Below are 21,709 nucleotides of genomic sequence, written 5' to 3'. Positions count from 1 at the left end.
TCCAACATTAATTGTCTCACTAGTCCCTTCTAATATTGCCTCTAAATCCATAGCCATATAGACAAAGCTGCTAAGTTCTGCTGCTTGATGTGGCTGAAACATGGCCCCTTCCATTACATTATCACCCACATTCTATTTTTCAAAAACTTTGCTGCCTAAGCTTGGTGGTCCTGGAATTTGCTCAGTAGTTTGAGGGATCTGCAAGGCTCTGTCTGCTGAACTCTGGGATAAAAATCATATAACCCCATGCATGGACCTAAGTATATCTTTTTACATCTTAAATTGAAAACCCAGAATAGCAATTAAAATCCATCCCTTTTCAGTTTGACACATAGTGTATCTCTGTATTTCCACATGAAAACTGTAACCAGGTAATAATAATTTTTATGATGATACAATTCTTTCATACAACTGCAGATTGCTAAGTTTAGCTGGATGAAGACTTGCCTTAATATAACCATTCCATTAATACCATTGAATATCCTTGATTACACATTTAGATTCATTCAAAATTCAGATAATGCTTTGCTCTTTGAGCCTTACATTTTGTAGTTTTTTTTTTCCTTCTAAGTTTGCTGTGCTTGATCAAAACTGTCACTCCAAAGTCCAACTGAGGATTTTTGAGATTTCCTTTATCAATGCAATCAATATAAATCTCTTTGCCTTAATCACATGGAGGCTCTTCAGGCAAGGATAATAGGCATCAACATTCTTTGCCAAAATATCATAAGAATTGTCTCCAGAATTGAAATAATTCTAAGCACCCATGTCTATCATATTCATATTCCGAAGTGCTTTTAACTCCCACCTAATTCCTGATTATATTCATTAGCTTTCTCTCTAATATGTGTTCTTTTATGTCTTTGGCGATTACTGTAACCTGCAAAGGCTTTACCACATTCATCACATTCATAAGGTTTCTCTCCAGTATGTGTTCTTTTATGATGTTGAAGGTTACTGGATACTGCAAAGGCTTTACCACATTGACTACATTCATAAGGTTTCTCTCCAGTATGTGTTCTTTTATGATACTGGAGATGACTGGGTCTTGCAAAGGCTTTACCACATTCATTACACTCATAAGGTTTCTCTCCAGTATGTGTTATTTTATGACGTTGAAGATTACTGGATATTAAAAAGGCTTTACCACATTCATTGCATTCATAAGGTTTCTCTCCAGTATGTGCTCTTTTATGATATTGAAGGTTACTGGATACTGCAAAGGCTTTACCACATTGAATACATTCATAAGGTTTCTCTCCAGTATGTGTTGTTTTATGATACTGGAGATGACTGGGTCTTGCAAAGGCTTTACCACATTCATTACATTCATAAGGTTTCTCTCCAGTATGTGTTCTTTTATGACGTTGAAGATTAGTGGATATTGCAAAGGCTTTACCACATTCATTACATTTATAAGGTTTCTCTCCAGTATGTGTTCTTTTATGTATTTGGAGATCAATAAGTCTTGCAAAGGCTTTACCACATTGATTACATTCATAAGGTTTCTCTCCAGTATGTGTTCTTTTATCTGTTTGCAGATCATTGGGTCTTGCAAATGCTTTACCACATTGATTACATTCATAAGGGTTCCCTCCAGCATGTGTTCTTTTATGTATTTGGAAATCACTGGATCTTGCAAAGGCTTTACCACATTGACTACATTCATAAGGTTTCTCTCCAGTATGTACCCTTTTATGATATTGAAGGTGATTGGGTTTTGCAAAGGCTTTACCACATTGATTACATTCATGGGGTTTCACTCCACTATGACTTCTTACATGCCTGCAACAATAATTGGCACATTTGAAATCTTTACAACATTCATTACCCTGATCAATCTTTTTATCAGTATCAATTAAGTATACAATTTGGTCCAATGGTATAGAAAGATCAGATCTTAAAGTTTTATCACATTATATGTTGATGGTGTTTTCCCAATTATGGGTTGCGGAAGACACCTTTGATAGTTACTGCATGGCTCATATTTATAACATCTGTTTTTATATGGGATTGATATGTGAAGAAATATACATCCTATTGTACTTCCTATCTCAAAAAATAGGAACGACTTAGAGCTTTATAACACTGTTTGCATTCAAAATTTTTCCTCTAGTGTAAATAATACCACATCCAATGTGAACCAAGAGAAACAGAAGATTTTCCAAGTTCTAGTACCCATAAAAATTTTCTATAGGGTGAGTTTGGAGAAGTTTGCAATAAATTTAGAAAACCAATTAAATGAAAACTTCTATCATAATCAGAAAGTCTACTAAACCAAAATACTACATATACTCTCCTTGTTTTGGGATAGAAAAAATTACATTGCTTATGTCAACATCCCTATGCTCATGTAACTGAAAATTATTGTGACACATGATATACCTTTTCAAAGAAGAACAAATGAAAGATTTTTACACACAATGCATTCACACTGCTTGACATTTTGTTCCTCATAGACATTTGATATTTGGATTAAGGTTTCTCCATGACATCATTCTACACACTCATAAACTGAACTCTCAGTTAGCATTAGCAATGTCACTACACGAATATGAGTACCACAAACTACCGTGGACTATTAACTTATCCAAAGGTTGTGGATATACATTTATCACTATTTAATATGCAACATCTAAATAATATAAGACTGCACAGATTGGAGGATTCACTGCATAGCACTAATGGAGCTGTAAATCAAATAATGTTATCACTAAAGACATTGTTTCCATGTCTTCTTTTTTAAGGGAATGCCTTGCATACACAAATCACATAGCCTACAATGAGATGCATGGTTTTGAGAAAATATTATAATCATAGCTACATTTAAAGGGCTGAAATTTAACACTCTTGCATTAATTTAAGGCTTCCAGAAAATACTAATTTTGGTAGAGGCACAATTGTTTCAGCTTGCAAATGAAAATTACCTTTCATGATCTCTAGAAGTTTGACACTGTTCTTCAATATGATGCTCTTTCCAATGGGAACCTAAAACACAGTTCCAGAAAAGAAATGATTTACATTGGAATTTAGATAAAATTCAAGTAACTGTGAATTTTCACAGCACTGAACCTGGTAGAGTCAGCACAATTTTCCTGTTTCTCAACTGAAATAACAGGAGATCATCAATAACCAGGAAACATCTCTCCATTATTTTGAAAGTCAAAAGAAAATTCATAGTCTTACTTATAATAGTGAGGTTCCAGTAGGTCTCCAGCATCACATCTTTGTAGAGATTCTTCTGTGAAGGATCAAGTAAATTCCACTCTTCTGAAGTGAAGTTCACATGCACATCATCAACAGTAACTTCATCCTAAAATATTCCACACACGTGTATAACACAAACATGACACGGATATCACTGTGAAGTAATTGTATACTTTTGTCACAAAATATTCAATTATTTTTGGTGCTTCCTCCAATTATTTCCTGATTCAGAAGTTATAATTTAATCACCATGTCATTTTTGAAGGAAACTGAATGGTGTGGGGATACCCATGGGGCCCACACGCCCTAAAAGGAAAAAAAAGAGGTGATATGGAGGAAGGAGTTTGTGAGGGCAAGGGACCTAGTGTGGGGACAGTGATCAGGGGAATGTGGAATATATAAACTACTGGACATAAAAAAAATTAAAGAAGAATGAACTTTCTAAATGTACATACACTGTCATCTCCCCCAGTAGCTTTCTGGAAAAGTCATACAGGACATTCGGACAGACATGGATTACAGACATCATCCTATCTTGATGCTTTATGTTTCAATCAACTGCATTGTGGACCTGGTCATCATAGTTTCACGCTCATCATTTGGTGAAAATGTGTTCCATCTCCTGTGATCCTAATAGTCTTTATGGGCTCCCACACTGTTCAAAGTTCTAAATTCTCCTCTGATACTCAAGGCGATAGCTGGAAAGCCACATATTGTATAATCAAAAAACAGGTTTTATCTTTCCAACACGGAATAGCACAGAATACTCCTTCACATTCCAATAATAGGAACATGGACATATGGAGAGAAGGTTGAACCAAGACAAGAAACACAGCAGAACAAGCACCAAATCCTGTATCTTTGTCTTAACCAAATTGGACTTCAGTTTCTAAATGCTTAGGTAGCTCTCTTCTGTAACTTCACATACATCTCTCAGTTTGGTTATTTCATCTCCCTTTATGCCTCTTTTTTTAGCAGATTTATCAATGCCTAAGGTATCAACACATTATGGCCCCAAAATGCAAGTTGAACATCATCCTCACAACTTCTAGGCAATGAAATCTCAGAGCCTTACCTGAGGCTCTGACTCTGCCAAAAGATAGCTAGAATAGTGCAAAAGTGAAACCATAAAGGAGTAACCCATGACCTTGAAATTTATTTCTGTCACTTTCCAGAACCTGCATAATATGGATGATCCTATCATGTTTGGCTTCTATGTTGATGCACCCTTTCTCACTTTTACCAGAGTTGAAAATTCCTTCTTGGATCTAGGAAATAATTTGCCCATTCCTTGCCTTAATTTTTCACTTTGCAGAAGGAAGAATTTCACATAGGGCACCTCCTTAGGTATATACCCACCAGAGAATTTGATCCACTAAGTTCATATCTATATTATTCATAACACCTAGAAACTTGAAACTAGAAACTTAGATGTCCAGATGTCCCTCAACTGAAATGTGGATTTAGAAAATGTGTTTTCTTTTAAAATATGAATATTGGTCAGCTGTTAAAAGCAAGTACATCATGAACTTTATAGGCAAATGGATACAACTAGGAATTATCATCCAGGCTGAGATAACCCAGACACAAAAGGACAAGCTAGTATGTATTCACTTACAAGTGATGTTAACTATAAAGTACAGGATATCCACACTACTCTCCATAGACCAAAAGAAGCTAAACAAGAAGGAAGACTGAAGTGAGCATGGTTGAATATCACTCAGAAGGGGGGATAAAGCAGTCATAGGACGCAGATATATGAAAGAGAACTGGATAAGAGAGCAGATAAGAAATGGAAAGGGGAGAGACCATGAAAAAGTGTGGTCAGAGACAAATGATGACCAAGACAATGAATTGAAATCTGCAGCACGTGAGGGTATAGAGGTATGGTATCTTTATTATTTGTCAGAGATGACAAATTTGAGGACACCAATGAGTCTTTGGGGGTAATCTTAGCATAAATACATGTCAATGAGTTATGGACACTGAAGAGGCTCCATCCTGAAGCCAGGCAGGAACCCCAGTGGAGAGTTAAGAACACAAACATAACCAAAGTCCTTTCTATCTAAAATTTTTGCTGTCTACAAGAATTGCTGGTAAAAAGATGAAGCAGAGAATGAGGGAATGTCCAGGCTATACTCTGTCTATCTTGAGACCCATACCATGGGCAAGTACCAATCCCTAGCATTACTGAGGTTCCTATTTTGTTATACTTTCAGAGAGTAGCTTAGCATAATTGCCCTCCGACAGTGTCCACCCAGCACCTGAAACAGATGCAAACACCCACACCCTATCATTGGACCGACCCCAGGGGTTGGGGGGCTTGGAATAGTTGTGGAAATGATTGAGGCCCTCTGAACGAACAGGATATCCATAAGAAGATCCTCAGTGTCAACTAACCTGGACACTAGGATACTTTAAGAGAGTAAATCACAAAGTAAAGAGCATACACAGGATGGACTGAGCCCCCAAAACATATGTAGTACATGGGCTACTCAGTTTTCATCTGTTTCCCCCAACATATGGAGCAGGAGATGTCCCTCATGCTGTTGCCTGTCTGTCCAAATTGTTCCCCTAACTTGTCTGCCTTTTCTGACCTCAGTAAGAGAGATATGCCTAACCATAAAGACATGCCATGGTTGGTGGATACTCCTGTAGTCCCCACACTCATTGGAGTGATAAAAATGAGTTAGGATGAAGGACTGTGTAAGGTGGAATGGAGAGATGGGAGAAAAAGGAATTTAAATTAAATAAATAAAGAATAACTAAATAGGTGGAGAAATGAACACATACTTATAAATAGAATACATAGAAATTAGCCCATTATTTTTAATTTTAGCCCACTCAATATTTAATGGTATAAGGCAAGGAAAACTGATTTTTACCAAAGTATCATAAAAATAACCTCTTGCTACAATTTACCTAGTGTCAATTTTCCTTTGAAATGCTATGATCTCAAATTCCTCTGGCTACAAACTGTCAACTTCAATCTTCCAAGTTCTGTGAGAACAACCAATTTAGATCCATGAACAGCTTTGTATGACTTTTGCCATCTCAATTTCTGATAATTTCCACATTCCTTCAAAAGGGAACCTAGATTCTGTCCAGCAGCAAAATCATTTTTTGATAATGCTTTTATTGTTTTTGTTGTTGTTCTAATTTGCTTCTCTGCTGCTATGATGGAATCCTCTGAGAATAAGCAGCTCAGGTAATAAAAGGTTGTTGTGAATGGTTCTGTCTGATCACAGCTCACCACTTTGGGTGCTTAGAGTAGAAACTGAAAGTACAAACTGAAGGTAAAAGCATGGACAAACAATGTCTCCTGGCTTGCTTCCGTACTTAGTCAGTGTCCCATGCTCTGGTAGCTCAAATATCCATCCCAGGCCCACTTGCTTATGAATATTGTCACCATTAGTGCAAGAAACTTCCTATATCTATCATCCACAATATCTCACACAGACAGCAACCAGCTATTCTGATGAGGGCACACCCTCAACTAAGGCTCCTTCAGATGACTGTAACTCTGAAATGTTGAAATGTTGGCAGGTTCACATCTTTCTTGACTACATTTCTTGTGGATTGCTAAGATGAACTCTTTCTGTCTATCACTCTCTTAGCTTTCAACATTAGTCACAATTCCCCCTTGAACATACACAGCAAACAGGTAACTAAAGAGACAACACTTAGGCTAACTCTCTGAAAATCCAGATGGCAAACTCTAACCCAGGAATAAAACTCACACCAAACAAGACAAACCCAGTAACTAATTCCTATAGCTATTATCACCACAAACCCAGATGGCTAGACACCAACATAGGAATATAATGAATAACAGCCAGGAAGCTATGTCCCGAAGAAATCCAAATTATGCTTTCACAGCAGGTCCTGAAAAACTAAAAAATGCAAGATATCTGAAGCAAAAGAGGTTGTATAGGGGAAGGGAGAAGAGTGAGAACCTTAGGTTGAGATAGAAGTTCATAAGAAAACATGAAGACAGGCAGAGAGACGGGGAGCAGAAAAAGAGCAATGAAGGAAGAGAAAGATAATAGAGTGCACTTGGAGGAAACCGAGACAGGGAACAAAAACAACAGGCTGCCCATGCATATAATGCACAAACTAGAAACGGCAGGTGAGGGAGGCAGATAATTGCTTAAGAATATCCTATGTCATTGCTTCTCTGCCTTTTGGGTAAGATCAAGTGTATAATATCCTGTGTCACTAAGAATAGGATATTAAAATTTTCTGTACACTGTCAATTATTTAGGCAAAGCTCACCCCCAGAAAAAGGATGGAAGACAGAATCACAAGCATTAAAAAATGAATAGAAAAATATGGATAAATTATTAAAAAATCTGAATTCTAAACCTTTCCTAGCACTAAAAAACCAAGAGTTCCGCAACATATGAGAAGTCAAAAATAAAAATATTTGGAGAAGAGGAAGGAGGGGGAGAAGAGGAAGGAGGAGGAGAAGGAGGAATAGAAGGAAGGATGAGGAGGAGAAAGAGAAGAAAGGAGGAGGAGGAGGAAGAAGAGAAGTAGAGAAGAAGGAGAAGGAGTGCTGGGTGGTGGTGGCACATGCCTTTAATCTCCACACTTGGGAGGCAGTGGCAGGTGGATTTCTGAATTCGAGGCCAGCCTGGTCTACAGAGTGAGTTCCAGGACAGCCAGGGCTACATAGAGAAACCCTGTCTTAGAAAAAGAGAGAGAAGGATGGAGGGAGGGACGGAGGGAGGGAGGGAGGGAGAGAGAGCGAGGGGGGGGGTAATAAGAAGGAGGAGGAGGAGGAAGAGGAGGAGGAGGAAAAAGAAGATAAAGGTCTGGAAAATATTTCTAATAATATCATAAATGAAAACTTTCCTTAACAAAAGTAGTTGTCACTTAATGTAAAAGAAGCATCTAAAATACCAAACAGAGTAAAAAAAGGTCCCTTTACAACCTAATAATCAAAACACTAAATATATAATTTAAATATAAAAAAAATTCATCAAAAAATTAACAAATTAAACAAATCAAAAACCAGTAATGTATAAAATCAGAACTATTAGATTCATAGCTGTCTTCTTTTTTTTTCAGTATTTAATCTATTACATATAAAGTGTTCTCTCCGAATGTATTCCTGCAGGACAGAAGAAGGCACCAGATCCCAAAACATATGGTTATCAGCCACCATGTGGTTGCTAAGAATTGAACTCATGTCCTGTGTAAGAATAGCCAGAGCTCTTAAACTCTTAGCCATCTCTCCAGCCCTAATCCTGCCCTCTTAATGTATATTATCAAAGTCAAAAGGTTTTGGACACAGTTGCTGCATAGTCACAGAAACCACCCATGATTCTACGAGAAAGCAATTGATCCCAATGTTTTGGACAGATTTGCAATCAGCCATGATACTGAAGTTATTAAGAGGCCATGGCCTGAACTAGCAAGTAAGTAAAACCACTAGAAATCTCACAGGAAGTCACATCTGGCTGATGTTTCCTATCCAACCCCAAAGAGGACCCATCACCCCAGCACCCACTGCTCAGCCACCCATTTCTCCCAATGTGGGCAGATATCCTGTGCTCACCATGTCTCGATTTCAGAGCTTCTCTGAGGTCCCCTCACAGCACACACAACAGAGCTTGAAGCTGGACACAGAGAATCATTCAAACCTGCACAGCCACAATGAACACCACAGAAAGGCACTTAGATAATCCCGCCTCTTTGTCTGACTGGCAGGTCTACCTGGTGGTCTTGATTGGCCAGTGAGTCTAATCGTTCCTAAAGGTTAAAGAGTGATTCCTGCTCAGGGCCAGTCGCTTTCTAGATCTCAGGACTGGTTAACACTTAATTAGCATTTAAGCCCACCCTCCTGAAGGAATCTCACCCCACCCAGCCCTGGGGGAGGACTTACCATTCTGGCAGCTCACTCAACCCATCTGATAGCAATAATCCTGACTTTAGACATTTAGACCTTTCCTGAAATTTAGACCTTTCCTGAGATTTCCCCACAGCACTTGCTTGCTTCTTCCAGAAATCAAGGTGAACAGCTTGCATAGCCCATTTTTCAAGGTACAGTGTACCTTGAAAGGTATCAATCTGACTCAGGAGTGGAAAGTTAACCAGGCTATTAGCATTAAAGAGTGTTTTTAGGAATCAAGAATTTTGGTATTTTTTTTTTTCTCTTCATGCTGGCCTCAGGGAAATTGCAGCTCCCTTTCAGCAGATGATAGGTAGAACCCTGGGAGAAAAGCCCGAAACATAAGGAAAACCCTGTTGAGCATTATTATTATCCAGCACTTCATCAGTGGCTAAGTGGAGAAAAACAGAGTTGGAATAGTATAGTTTCTCTAGATAAACATATCTGAAATCATAAAGAAAATGAATCTAAGTATACAGAAAGGTTAATTAATAGAATGTCCCAATAAAGCCCGCCAGCCAAGGAGAATTAGAAAAAACAAGAACTACTTGATTTCATGTTGCAGGATATTTCAAATGATTTTCAGTATATACCAAAATTTTGAAGAAATAAGTACTTATTAATGCCAGTTTCAAAAAAAAAAAAAACAGAAAACAAACAAAAATGAAACAAATAAATCAACTATTTTTTAAAAATATAGGTTCAGAACCAAAAAACAAAAACAAAACAAAACAAGAAAACACTGTGTTCAATATCTGTTATATATATATAGGTTGCCAAGAGAATCTATAACCTAGATCAAAGCTGGATCTAAACATTTCAAAAGATCAAGATTAAGAAAGGGCTTCTACTTCAAAAAGTAAAATTAAGAAATATCCCACCACATGGTGGTGGCACACGCCTGTAATCCCAGCACTTGGGAGGCAGAGGCAGGGAAATTTCTGAGTCTGAGGCCAGCCTGGTCTACAGAGTTTGTTCTAGAACAGCCAGGGTTACACAAAGAAACCCTGTCTCAAAAAAAAAAAAAAAAATCCCATCAGTAAGGAGGGTTTGCATAAGAGTTACATGATTAAAGTATTATAGTGAGGATCAGGGTAAGGTTGTTAGGGTTAATGTGATTAGGAAATTTAGGGGTTAAGATAGAATTAGAGCTTTATATTAAGTCCCAGGGTAAGGGCCAGGGTTAGGGTTAAGGTGGTCACCATTATTTTTATTGTTCTCACTAAGTCTATAGTATGCATATTACACAAAGATAAAATATCAGGGTTAGGGCAAAGTATTTGTTTTTGTTTGGGAAATCAGCTTCTATCTTTTCTCTCCTCTGCCTTCCTTTTCCTCATTTTTATAATATCAACATCTGTTTTCCTACCCCAAGGAAAGTGGAAAGTAAATTATCCAAGAATCTGGGATTTTCTTATCCAAGAATTAGAGATTTCCTGACGGGAAACATCTTTACTACTGTGGGGAGCAGGTCACATAACATAGAAAACCACGGCAGCATTGCTTGTTCTACATTCCACTTGGGGATCCTCCCTCATAAATGGAAGCAATCATGGAACTTGGTGCTCTTTTTTGATAATGACCTAGCCCCACCAATCCCACAGCCCTTGACCCCAGCCAACTTGATCATTTATGTTCATTGGGAAATTGCCAGCCCATACTCTACCAGGTCTTTGTCTTCACAGCCCAGCCTGTGTCATTAAGGAACCGGATTCAGTTTATTGGCCTGTGAATCCCCTACCTGTCTCAGCAGATCACACTCAGGAGCGAGGGCGGGGCGCACATCCCAGTGATCCATGGCGGCCAGGCTCAGCTTCAGTTCCCACAGGAGGGTCGTGCCAGAAGGCCACTGTTCCTGTCCAGAGGAGCACAGAGAGGGTTTGCACTCTGCCCCACTGCTAACCTTCCAGAGCGGGAAGCCCGTGCCTTGCCCGCCCTCTCCAAACTCAAGGACCGCATCTGCAGAGACAACAGTAAGAGGGTGCAGAGTCACTCCAGAGCTCACAGACACCCACAGCATGGAGAACTATCTTCATCTGAATGAGCATGGGAATGCAGTCCTGTCCCGCCATTCCCAGCCCAGTCATTACACGCCTGCCCGGGGAAGCTTGGCAATCCCAGCAGTCGCTAAAATGGCGCGCTCACCTCTCTCCCGCCTCTGCCACAAGGCAGACCCACTCGCAGGTTCCATGCGCAGCAATTCCGCACCCTGCCATTCTGCGCCCCGGAAGCTCGGCAAATCCAGCAGTTGCTAAAAGCTCACGCTTACCTTCCTCCCGCCTCTGCCACACAGCCGACCCACTTGCAGGTTCAAACTCCAGGCCCGCTTTCATTTATAAAAATGAAAGACAGGAAATGACATCATTCCAGGAGACTGGATGCGGGGCGGAGCCAGGGTGACGTCAGGGGCAGGGCCAGACAGAGATGCCAACATGGTGCCTACCCAGGTTTGAGAAAAACAGACAAGGGGCAGGGCTGGGATCTCAGTGACCTAAGGACAGGGACAGTGATTGCTGGGTGACAGACAGGGTTGCTACTTAGCACCTGCTGGTGATGTGACTGAAGGACGTGGGGATGGGCGGGGCTCTGGGTGACATCAGGGGGTGGGGCCAGCGGTCACCAAGTGACAGAGAGGGACTCCAAAATGGCTCAAGCCCTGGGCTGAGATAGATGGTTGCAGGGTGGGGGCGGGGTAGGTGTGATGTCAGGGGCAGGGCTTGCGGTCACCAGGTAACTGACAGGGATGCCATTGTGACATTTTCCCTGAATTTGTAGAAATATATAAATATGTTTGTTAAATTTGAAGAATTTGATGTACAGTAATACACATGAAATTGTACACATAGATAATACATCAAAACTGACTGACAAACCATGTAAAAAAATTCTAAACAAATTGATGGCTTTCATGGAAAATATTTCTTATAAATTTGAAGAAATATACAGAAAATTTATTTCAAATTGAGATTTGGCATTGAAAATTAATACACATAAAAAGTTGACAAAGAAAACTAAATGTGTACGCAAATTCAATTTTAGGAATGAATTGAAAAATAAAATGATAAAATTGAAGAATCTGTTAGAAAATAATAATGGTAAAAAGATAAATTATTTTTACTAAGTCAAGCACCTACATACATTTTCTGATAAAATTGATGACTTTCATGAAAATGTTTCTGATAAAATTGAAGAAATATATAGAAAAGTACTGCTAAATTGAAGATTTTCATGGAAAATTATTCAGATAATATTGTGTACATAAAAACTTCTCTACATAATTGAAAAATTAAATAGAAATATTTTCTGATAAAATTAAAGTTTCTCTTAACTAATATTCATAGTAATATTGAAGAAATATATATGTGTGTATGTGTGTGTGTGTGTGTGTGTGTGTGTTAAAATTGAAGAATTAGTTGGAAAATAATAATAGCAAAGTAGTAAACATAGAAAATATGCCTAGAATATTGTCCAGGAACCTTGAAAATTTTTCGATAAAATTGAAGATTTTTAAGGAAAATATTTCTAATACAATTGAAGTAATATACAAGAAATGTATTAAAATTGAAGATATCAGAAAAATAATACAGATAAAATGTTAGACATATAAGATATTTCTAAACTAATTGAAAAATGTAGTAAAAACATTCACTGAAAATATTTGTGAAAAAATGTAGAACTTGAAATATTGAAGGTTTTAATTAAAAAATAATACAGATAAATGGTAGACATAAAAATTCCTAAAATGATTGTATAATAAAGTAGAAATATTTTCTGATAAAATTGAGAGTTTACATATAAAACATTTCTGATAAAATTGAAGAAACATTTAGAAAAATGTGTCAAAATTGAAAAATTTGTTGGAAAATGTTAAAAAGAAAACTTTGACAATTTTATTTTTACTGAATGACCAAGGATATAGAAACATTTGGGATGAAAGGGAAGATTTTCATGGAATATATTCCTGATAAAATTGAAGAAATACATAGAAAAACTGTGAAAGTTGAAGATTTACAAGGAAAGGGATACTTATAAAAGGATAGACAAAAAATGTTTCTAAATCAAATAAAGAGATCATTAGAAAATTTTGATAAAATTGCAGATTTACATGGAAAATAATTCTAATAAAATTGAAGTGCTGTGAGGGAACAGCAAGTAAGCTCCATTTTTTGAGACATGTTGAGCATTGGGTCACTGCCCATAATCCTGAGGAGTCGACCTATGAGCAGTGGGAGCAGTGGTGATTGGCCATCTCTAGAGCTTGATGGGAAGCATCGGCAGGTGTAGCCAGATGTTTTGCACCTGTGAGGTCCCTTGTGGTGCTCCTCCCTTGTTAGATCAGGCTGTGACCTCTAAATAACTACACTATCAGGGCTGGATCTGCCCAAAACATTTGGATCAGGGGCTTGCTTGTAGAAATGTCATGGGCAAGATGCCAAACTTGGACAGCCCTAGTTTCTCTTGAATCTTCTACAAGTTCTGCCCTCAGCATTGACCACTTAGGTGTAAGATCCACGTGCTGTGAATATTGTAAAGTTGTTAAAAGGCATCTCATGTGTTGGGTAGCAGTCCCTTATTAAGTAAATATATAGAAGATAAGATTTGATGATGTGAAGGACTTACTAAGCTTAGGAAACAGTGACAGTAAGTAGCATTTAGCTGATGGAGGACTGCCTCAAAAACACCCCACAGATAGTATGCTAAGCAGGGTGTGTTTAGAGACATGCTAGTATTCACATGTTCACCAGGTTTGTCTAGAAATCTGTCTCCAACCCATAAGAAATGAGACAACTGTAATCTACATTCATCCACTTTGCACATGCTCATAGGAGAAAAAGTAGTCTGTAATAAGCAGGTCAATGGGTTATTACAAAGCCAAAACCAATATTAAGTCTTGTTGCACATCAAATACCCCTTTGCTAATTGAAAAAGGCACAGTTCTGCCACATGGGACAGACTGCCTTGGGTGACAGCCATTTGAAAAAGAAAAATTCCAATGTACTTGCAGACATAAGCCTAGCATGGCTGTCCTCTGAGAGGCAATATTAGCAACTAACTGAGACAGATGCAGATATTTACAACCAACCATTGGACTCAGGTCAGTGTTATGGGAAGGGTTAGGGGATGGATTGAAGGAGCTGTGGGAGATACAAGTCTCTTAAGAAGACAGACATTATTCATGTTTTTTTGGGGGAACTATAAATACTAAGAGCTATGAGTGTTCTTCTTAGCACTGCTTTCATTGTGTGCCAAATATTTGGGTATGTTGTGCCTTCATTTTCATTAAATTATAAAAAGTCTTTAATTTCTTTATCTCTTCCTTGACCAAGTTTTCATTAGGTAGGGTGTTGATCAGTGTCCATGTTTATGTGGGGTTTCTGTTGTTTTTCTTGTTTTTTTATGGCTTCTTAATTTTATCTATGTCCGTTTTCTGATCCTGGAGGAGGTTGTTCAATTCTCCCACCTATGTAGTTTTTTTTTTTTTCTGAAAATCTTTAAGGGATTTTTGTGTTTCCTCTTTAAGGGATTCTAGCTATTATACTGTGTTATGTATTTCTTTAAGTGAATAATTTATGTCTTTCTTAAAGTCGTATATCATCATCAAGAGATATGATTTTAAATCAGAGTCTTGCTTTTCATGTGTGTTGGGGATTCCAGGGCTTGCTGTGGTAGGAGAACTGGATTTTGCTGATACTAATTTGCCATGGGATCTGTTGATTATGATCTTGCCTTTGTGTCTTGCTTTCTGGTTATCTCTTATGTTAGCTGATCTCTCTGACTGAGGCTTGTCTCTCCTGCAAGCCTGTGTCTCAGTGCTCCTGAGAGACCATTTGTTTCCAGGAAGAACTTTGGTATAGAGGTCATTGGCACATAATCAGCTAGCTCCAAGGTGCAGGCATAATCCAGAAGGATCCTGTCCCCATCTTTTCCTTGGTTCCTGGGTTCTGATGGCTCTGCATGGATCACTCTTGATCCTGGGGTTTGAACAGAAGTGGATGTCTTACCTGTGCTCCCAGGTATGATGAAACTCCTGGGAGTTCAGCTCTCACCCTACAGAATTCGGATATGGAACACTGTGGCAGAGGATCAACTTTGGGTGCAGGCAGAGAATGGAAGGGTCAAGTCCCATGCTGTTCCTCAGTTCTTTTCAGCTGAGTGCTCTGTGGGGTCCCTTTGAGCAGAAGAGGTCTTCTTACTTGTACTCACAGGCTCATCAGCACTCCTGGGAGACACTCTCTCTCACTACAGTATTTGAGTATGGAGAACTGTGACACAGGATCCGCTCTTACATTTAGTGTTTTGAATATTGTGTGACAAGAAAATTTTATTTATGCTCTAAATTGTTTGGGCATTTATAGGCTCTTTATATATTGATGGCCATCACGTATTTTGCTTTAGATTTGAGAAAGGTTTTTTACTGAGTATATTGAAGATTTTTCTAATACTTTGAGCTGTGTGTTGGAGGATTGAGACATGCTATTGGAGACAGAGGAGAAGAAGAATGGGGTGGGGAATTCTGGGATTGTGTACCAGGAGGGTGGTAACAACTGAACTGAAAATGAAATTAATAAAAAGTAAAAAAAAATAATAAAATAAAAAATAACACTGAATGATCTCCCGTATTCAAGAATACATAGGCTTAATATAATATGATGACTACAAAATAAAAGCAGCAGTTATCAGTTTTAACACAAGCCCCCTCAGATTTTCACCTCATTTTTTTTGCAGACATTTCATGGGCAAACAATACAGATAACGTCAAGGAAAATTGTTTTTTTAATACTGGGTTTGAAGATCTCAGATGAACAGCTATGTAGTGCTATTCTATCCTTAGAATATGGCTGATTTTGATTCTAAGGAGGCTGGTCCAAGGATGTCCACAACTATGCCTAAATCCAGACCAGAAGGAATCCATTTTTACTATCCCTGACTTTGCTCTGTCTCAGGGCTAAGTCAGCATTATAATCAATTCCTTTATAATTTTATTTTTATGTGCATGGATATGTTGCCTGCGTATATCTGTGTGCAAAACCTGAAAAGTCAGAGGAGCATCAGATCCCTTCGGACTGTATTTACGATACTTGATTACCTACCAAGTTGTTTATGGGACTGAACTTTATCTTCTTTCAGTTCACAATCTTCTTCACTAGCATGCTGCCTTTCAACCTGTGATTTTATTGAAAAATTATTTGACGTTTTAATTGAAGTATATGTTGCTATACCTTGTTATCTCTCAATGCCTTCCCCACTTATTCTGTTCCAAGTCATTCATTTTAAGTCAGTATGTTTTAGAAAGTATGTACAAATATGAGAATACAATATACTGAGTGCATTTCTATTGGTTGTGTATATATGATCCAGGGATGAACACTTAGATGAACACATGCATTGGATAAGCAATTTGAAAGCTCTCTCTGCCTCAGGCTAAAACTCCCACTTGCAAGACACTAGCTGTCTTTCCACTTTCATGGTCAACCCATATCACTCTGGAATCATAAACCAAATTATACTATTTCAGAGGTAACCTTAAACATTATAATTTATGATTACATCACAAAAGGCACTAGTACATGCCATAAATTTTTACAACTGCAAAAGATCTTTCATGTAACTTAAGAGAATTGTGAAATACAAAAAGGTTTCCTTACTGTTGCCTTCATGTGTCTTCTCTCAATACATGTTTAAAAGTACAAATAAAATCGAGGGGCATCATAAAGTCAAAATTGATTCTTGACATTTGTCACAGTGGGTTTTTTTTTTTAGCAAAAATAAATAATCTTGAGTGAAACAATGTAAGTGTGTTGCTTCAGATCTTGCCAAATTCATTGTAGTCACAGATTATGTTTGGTATTTTTTATTGTTTTCAAAGACTATTGTAATATGTAAGGGCTTTAGTAGATTGATTGCATATCAAAGAGTTTCCTCCTGTACAAGGATACCAGAAAGTGCAAAATATTAACCCATCTTCTATGTTTATGGGGTTTATCTGAATTATGACTTTTTCTTATGACGCTTTCAGTCTTTTTCTAAGACTACTGTTACAAGCAGAGGCTTTAACACATTGCTTATGCATAGCATTTCTCTCCAGGATGGGTTCGTTTATATATTTATAGATAAATGTGTTGTGAAAATGTCTTATCACACTTATTGCATTTGTAAGATGTGTTCTGTTGTGCATTTGATATGATGTATATAATATATATATGATGACATATATATATATATATATATATATATATATATATATAACTGTAATATATAAATGTTGGAAACAAGCAAAAAGAAATTTGTCCTAAGGACTGCCTTTTTGTTAACAACATTCATTTAAATATAAGTTCAAACTAAATTTAAGTGCCAGGTGATAGTTGACCTTAGTACTTAATATCTAGGTAGCTTTCAATATTCATGTTCTGTTCCCCAAAACCTAACAACTATTCATAACTGTAATTTTCATTACTCCTGTTTTATTCCTCAAAATATAATTCCTGTTCCTATTCACAAAAGAACATATGACTATGATAGATGATAACATAACATCTATATTCTGTATTAATTGAAATAGATTAAGAATAGAAATGTGTAGTAATTGAGGAGAAATATAGATATAACTTGTCACTGGTATTTGTAGATTTCAAGAATGGAAGCTATATAACTTTCAGACTCTGTGTGTATAGGAGTAGAATATTTCAGATAAACATGGGAGTGTATTATTCTTGCCCAGCTTTATCAGTACTGACTTGATTACAATAATTTTATATCATTTGCATTGTTCTGATGTTTGAGTTGTGATGGACTTCAGTGGACACACAGCATAAATGGTTTACCACATTGTTGTATTTCATATATTTTCTCTCCAGGATGCATAATTTCATAATGATAAAGACTACAGATTTTTGCAAAGCCTTCACCATACCAAATATATTCACAAGAATTATCCACAGTACTAATTCATACATGATGAAGATTGCAGAATTGTGCAGAAGCTTCACCAATCTAAATTCACTCACTTTATTTCTAAATTAGATTTTCAATTACTAAGAATAGATGAAATGATCAATGCAACTTTTATAAAAGGAAAGCATTGAATTGGGGATGTCTTTCAATTTCAGAATTTAAGAAGATTTTCCTCATAGGAGGAATCATGGTACGCATACAGGCAAACATAATGCTGGAGAAGCATATGAGAGTACAGGCAAACATAATGCTGGAGAAGCATATGAGAGTTCTACATCTTGATCCAAAGAAAGTTAGGAAGAGACATTTTCCCTGGTGCTAAATGGAGGGTTTCTTCAGCACTGTGAGGAACCCCAAAGCCCACCCCAACACTGTTAAACTTTCTGAAAAAAAAAAAACGCACCTGCTATTAGTGCCACTCCCTCTCCCACATAAATCATAACTACCACATTCCACTGCCAGGCTCCATATGATTGTTCAAACACAAGAGTGTATGAAAACCATACTTAAAGAAAGCATATTGCAAAACATATGATTTCCAATGTCAAATGGCAGCATCATCTATCAAAGTCTCAAAAATGTTAAAAGTCCAAAGGTCAAAGACTCTTCTGTGATTAATCCTATCATGCAAGGGTAATCTGCTATATCTTCGGAAACAACCAAGAACATCATATACCTTGAAATTCACAAGATATACTTTATTATTCCTAAAGGTAATCATGAGGAACTACTGGACCTAAAGAAGACCAAAGTTAGCAGAACAATCTCCAAACTCTTCATCTCCATGTCCTATTTAAAAGTGTTCTTCAGGTCTCCAACTCCTTTCTGCTTTGTTCACTGAAGCACAATTTGTTCTCTGACTGGTTTTATTCAATACCTGTACTGGTATCATATAGTTCTAACATCTCAAAGAATTTGGGTCTCTAAGATAACTTCAATTTCACAGGTCCTTCTTTCAATTTCCTGGATCCACACATGATCTTCTCTGCTCCTTCAAAGAGATTGGGTCACTTTTCCAGCTCTGACCTCTGTATCACTTTAAGCTCTGGTTGAGTCCATTCTACTGCTCCTGTTGTTTTTGCTGTTCGTCCCATGGTACTTCCATCTTCAATATGCTGGATTCTTCTGCTGGAACTAGTCTTGACCCATAACCTCCCTTATGCTTGCTCAATGGTGCCAAGCCTCAGCTCTTCTGCATGACAACTTCATGAATTCGAAGGCAGTACCACCTGGGTTATTCTTACACATAACCAAGCCAAGCTACAACATTAGGTCCAACCTTGGTGAGCTCTAAAACACACCTTTTTTTGTCACTCAGAAAATACTACTCAGTTTTCACCACACTGATGCTGATTTCTTCTTCATCACCTCTAATTACTACCTAGCTAGCATCAGTTGTCTCAGTAGTTCCTTCTATTCTTAACATTTAAGACTGAGCTGCTGATTTCTGCTGCTTACTGGGACTGGGACACGGCTCCTTCTATTACATTATCAGGAGCTTTCAATATTTCAAATATATCACTGCCTAATCTTGGCTTTCCTGGAACTTGCTTAGAGATCTACCTTGATCTCAAAGATCTTCATGACTCTGTCTCAAGAATGGTGGGTTAAAAAGCATGCAAAACCATGCCTTTAACTAAGATTTTCTGTTTGTATTTTAAATTCAGAACCCAGAATCCAAATCTATCCCTTGGCAATTTGACACATACTTGCATCTTCATATGTCTACATCGAAACAATAACCAGGTAGTAATCATTCCTGGTATGATACGGTTCTCTTTCATACAACTGCAAATCCATATGTTTAGCTGAATGTAATCTTGTCTTAATGTAACCATTTCTTTAATGCCATTGAATATCCTTGATCACAAGATTAAACTTCATTCAACTTCCTGATAATGCCTTGTATTTTGAACCTTTCTTTTTTTATTTTTCCTTTCTTAGTTTCTCTGCTTGTTAAAAACTTTCAGGCCAAATTCTATGCAGTGATTTTTGGACTTACTTTGTCAATATAAATAATGTAAATTTCTTTACTTCAATCTCAAGGAAACTCTTCAGACAAGGGAAGCAAACTTCTTTGCAAAAGAATCAAAAAAAAAAAAATCTCCAGAATGGTAATAATCCCAAGAACCCATGTCTATCATGTCCTACTATGATACCCTCCTAACTCCCACTTAATTCATGATCTTCTTCATTATGTTTCTCTCTAGCACACAGAATTTGGAGACTTATCCTGGGGGAAAACATTTTCCACATTGATTACATTAATAAGGTTTCTGTCTGGTGTGTGTTCTTTTATGATACCGGAGATGACTGGGTGTTGCAAAGGCTTTACTACATTGAATTCATTCACAGGGTTTCTCTCCAGTATGTAGTCGTTTATGTTTTTGTAGATTACTGTGACATGAAAAGGTTTTACAACATTGATTACATTCATAAGGTTTCTCTCCAGTATGTGTTCTTTTATGATACTTGAGATGACTGGGTCTTGCAAAGGCTTTACCACATTGGTGACATTCATAAGGTTTCTCTCCAGTATGTGTTCTTTTATGAATTTGGAGATCACTGTGCTGTGCAAAGGCTTTACCACATTGATTACATTCATAAGGTTTCTTTCCAGTATGTGTTCTTTTATGATATTGGAAAGTACTGTTGCATGCAAAGGCTTTCCAACATTGATTGCATTCATAAGGTTTCTCTCTAGTATGTGTTCTTTTATGAACTTGGAGATCACTGGATCTTGCAAAGGCTTTACCACATTGATTGCATTCATAATGTTTCCCTCCAGTATGTGTCATTTTATGTCTTTGGAGATAAATGGGTCTTGCAAAGGCTTTACCACATTGATTACATGCATAAGGTTTCTCTCCAGTATGTGTTATTTTATGATATTGGAGATTACTAGATCTTGTAAAGGCTTTACCACATATATTACACTCATAGGGTTTCACTCCAGTATATCTTCTTACATGCCTTCAATGATAATTAGCACCTGTGAAATCTTTACCACATTCATTACTCTGATCAACCATGTAATCAATATGAATTATGTTAACAATTTGTCTAATGGTAAAGAAGCATCAGATCTTCAGGTTTTAGAACTTTATATGTTCATGTTGTTCTCCCTCATCATGAGTTGTTCAAGACACCTGTGATGGTTATTACATGTCTCATATTTATAACACCCTCTTTTTATATGATGTATTTTAGCTATCTGAAGACAGTTAGAATAACTCTGATCTTTATAACACTGATTGTATTCATATTTTTCCTCTAGTGTGAATTACAACACATTTGACTGGGAACCAGGACACACAGAAGAATTTCCAAATTCCTAGAACCCATAAAGATTTTCTACACGATGAGTTTGGGGATATTCCCTGTAAAACTAAAAAAAACCAACTAATTGCAAATGTCTTTCATATTCCTAATTTCTTTCAAAGGCAGAATATAACATATCTTCTTGTTTTAGAACAAGAAATGTATGTTTCTTCTTTCTATGTACCTATGCTCACATGATTATTATCCATTGTGACACATGATATACCTAATAAAAAAGAATAATAAATGAGAGGTTTACACATTGCATTCACACTGTTTGAATTTTTGATTCTCATCACATGTGCAATATAGACTAATGTTTCTCCACAACAA

General features: G+C 37.2%; 1 protein-coding gene across 1 annotated transcript; it reads right to left on the bottom strand.

Annotated features, from left to right (window-relative positions):
• Positions 1–908: 908 nt before the first annotated feature.
• Positions 909–20,937, bottom strand: LOC127671958 (zinc finger protein 431-like; the record flags this gene model as incomplete). Its single annotated transcript, XM_052167097.1, has 2 exons — positions 909–1,687; positions 20,511–20,937. Coding segments are annotated over 2 exons (1,206 nt in total), but the record flags the coding sequence as incomplete, so codon positions are not given.
• Positions 20,938–21,709: the final 772 nt, after the last annotated feature.

The sequence above is a fragment of the Apodemus sylvaticus genome, chromosome 21 (assembly GCF_947179515.1).
Source record: "Apodemus sylvaticus chromosome 21, mApoSyl1.1, whole genome shotgun sequence".
Lineage (NCBI taxonomy): Eukaryota > Metazoa > Chordata > Mammalia > Rodentia > Muridae > Apodemus > Apodemus sylvaticus.
This window is presented reverse-complemented; position numbering and strand designations above follow the sequence as displayed.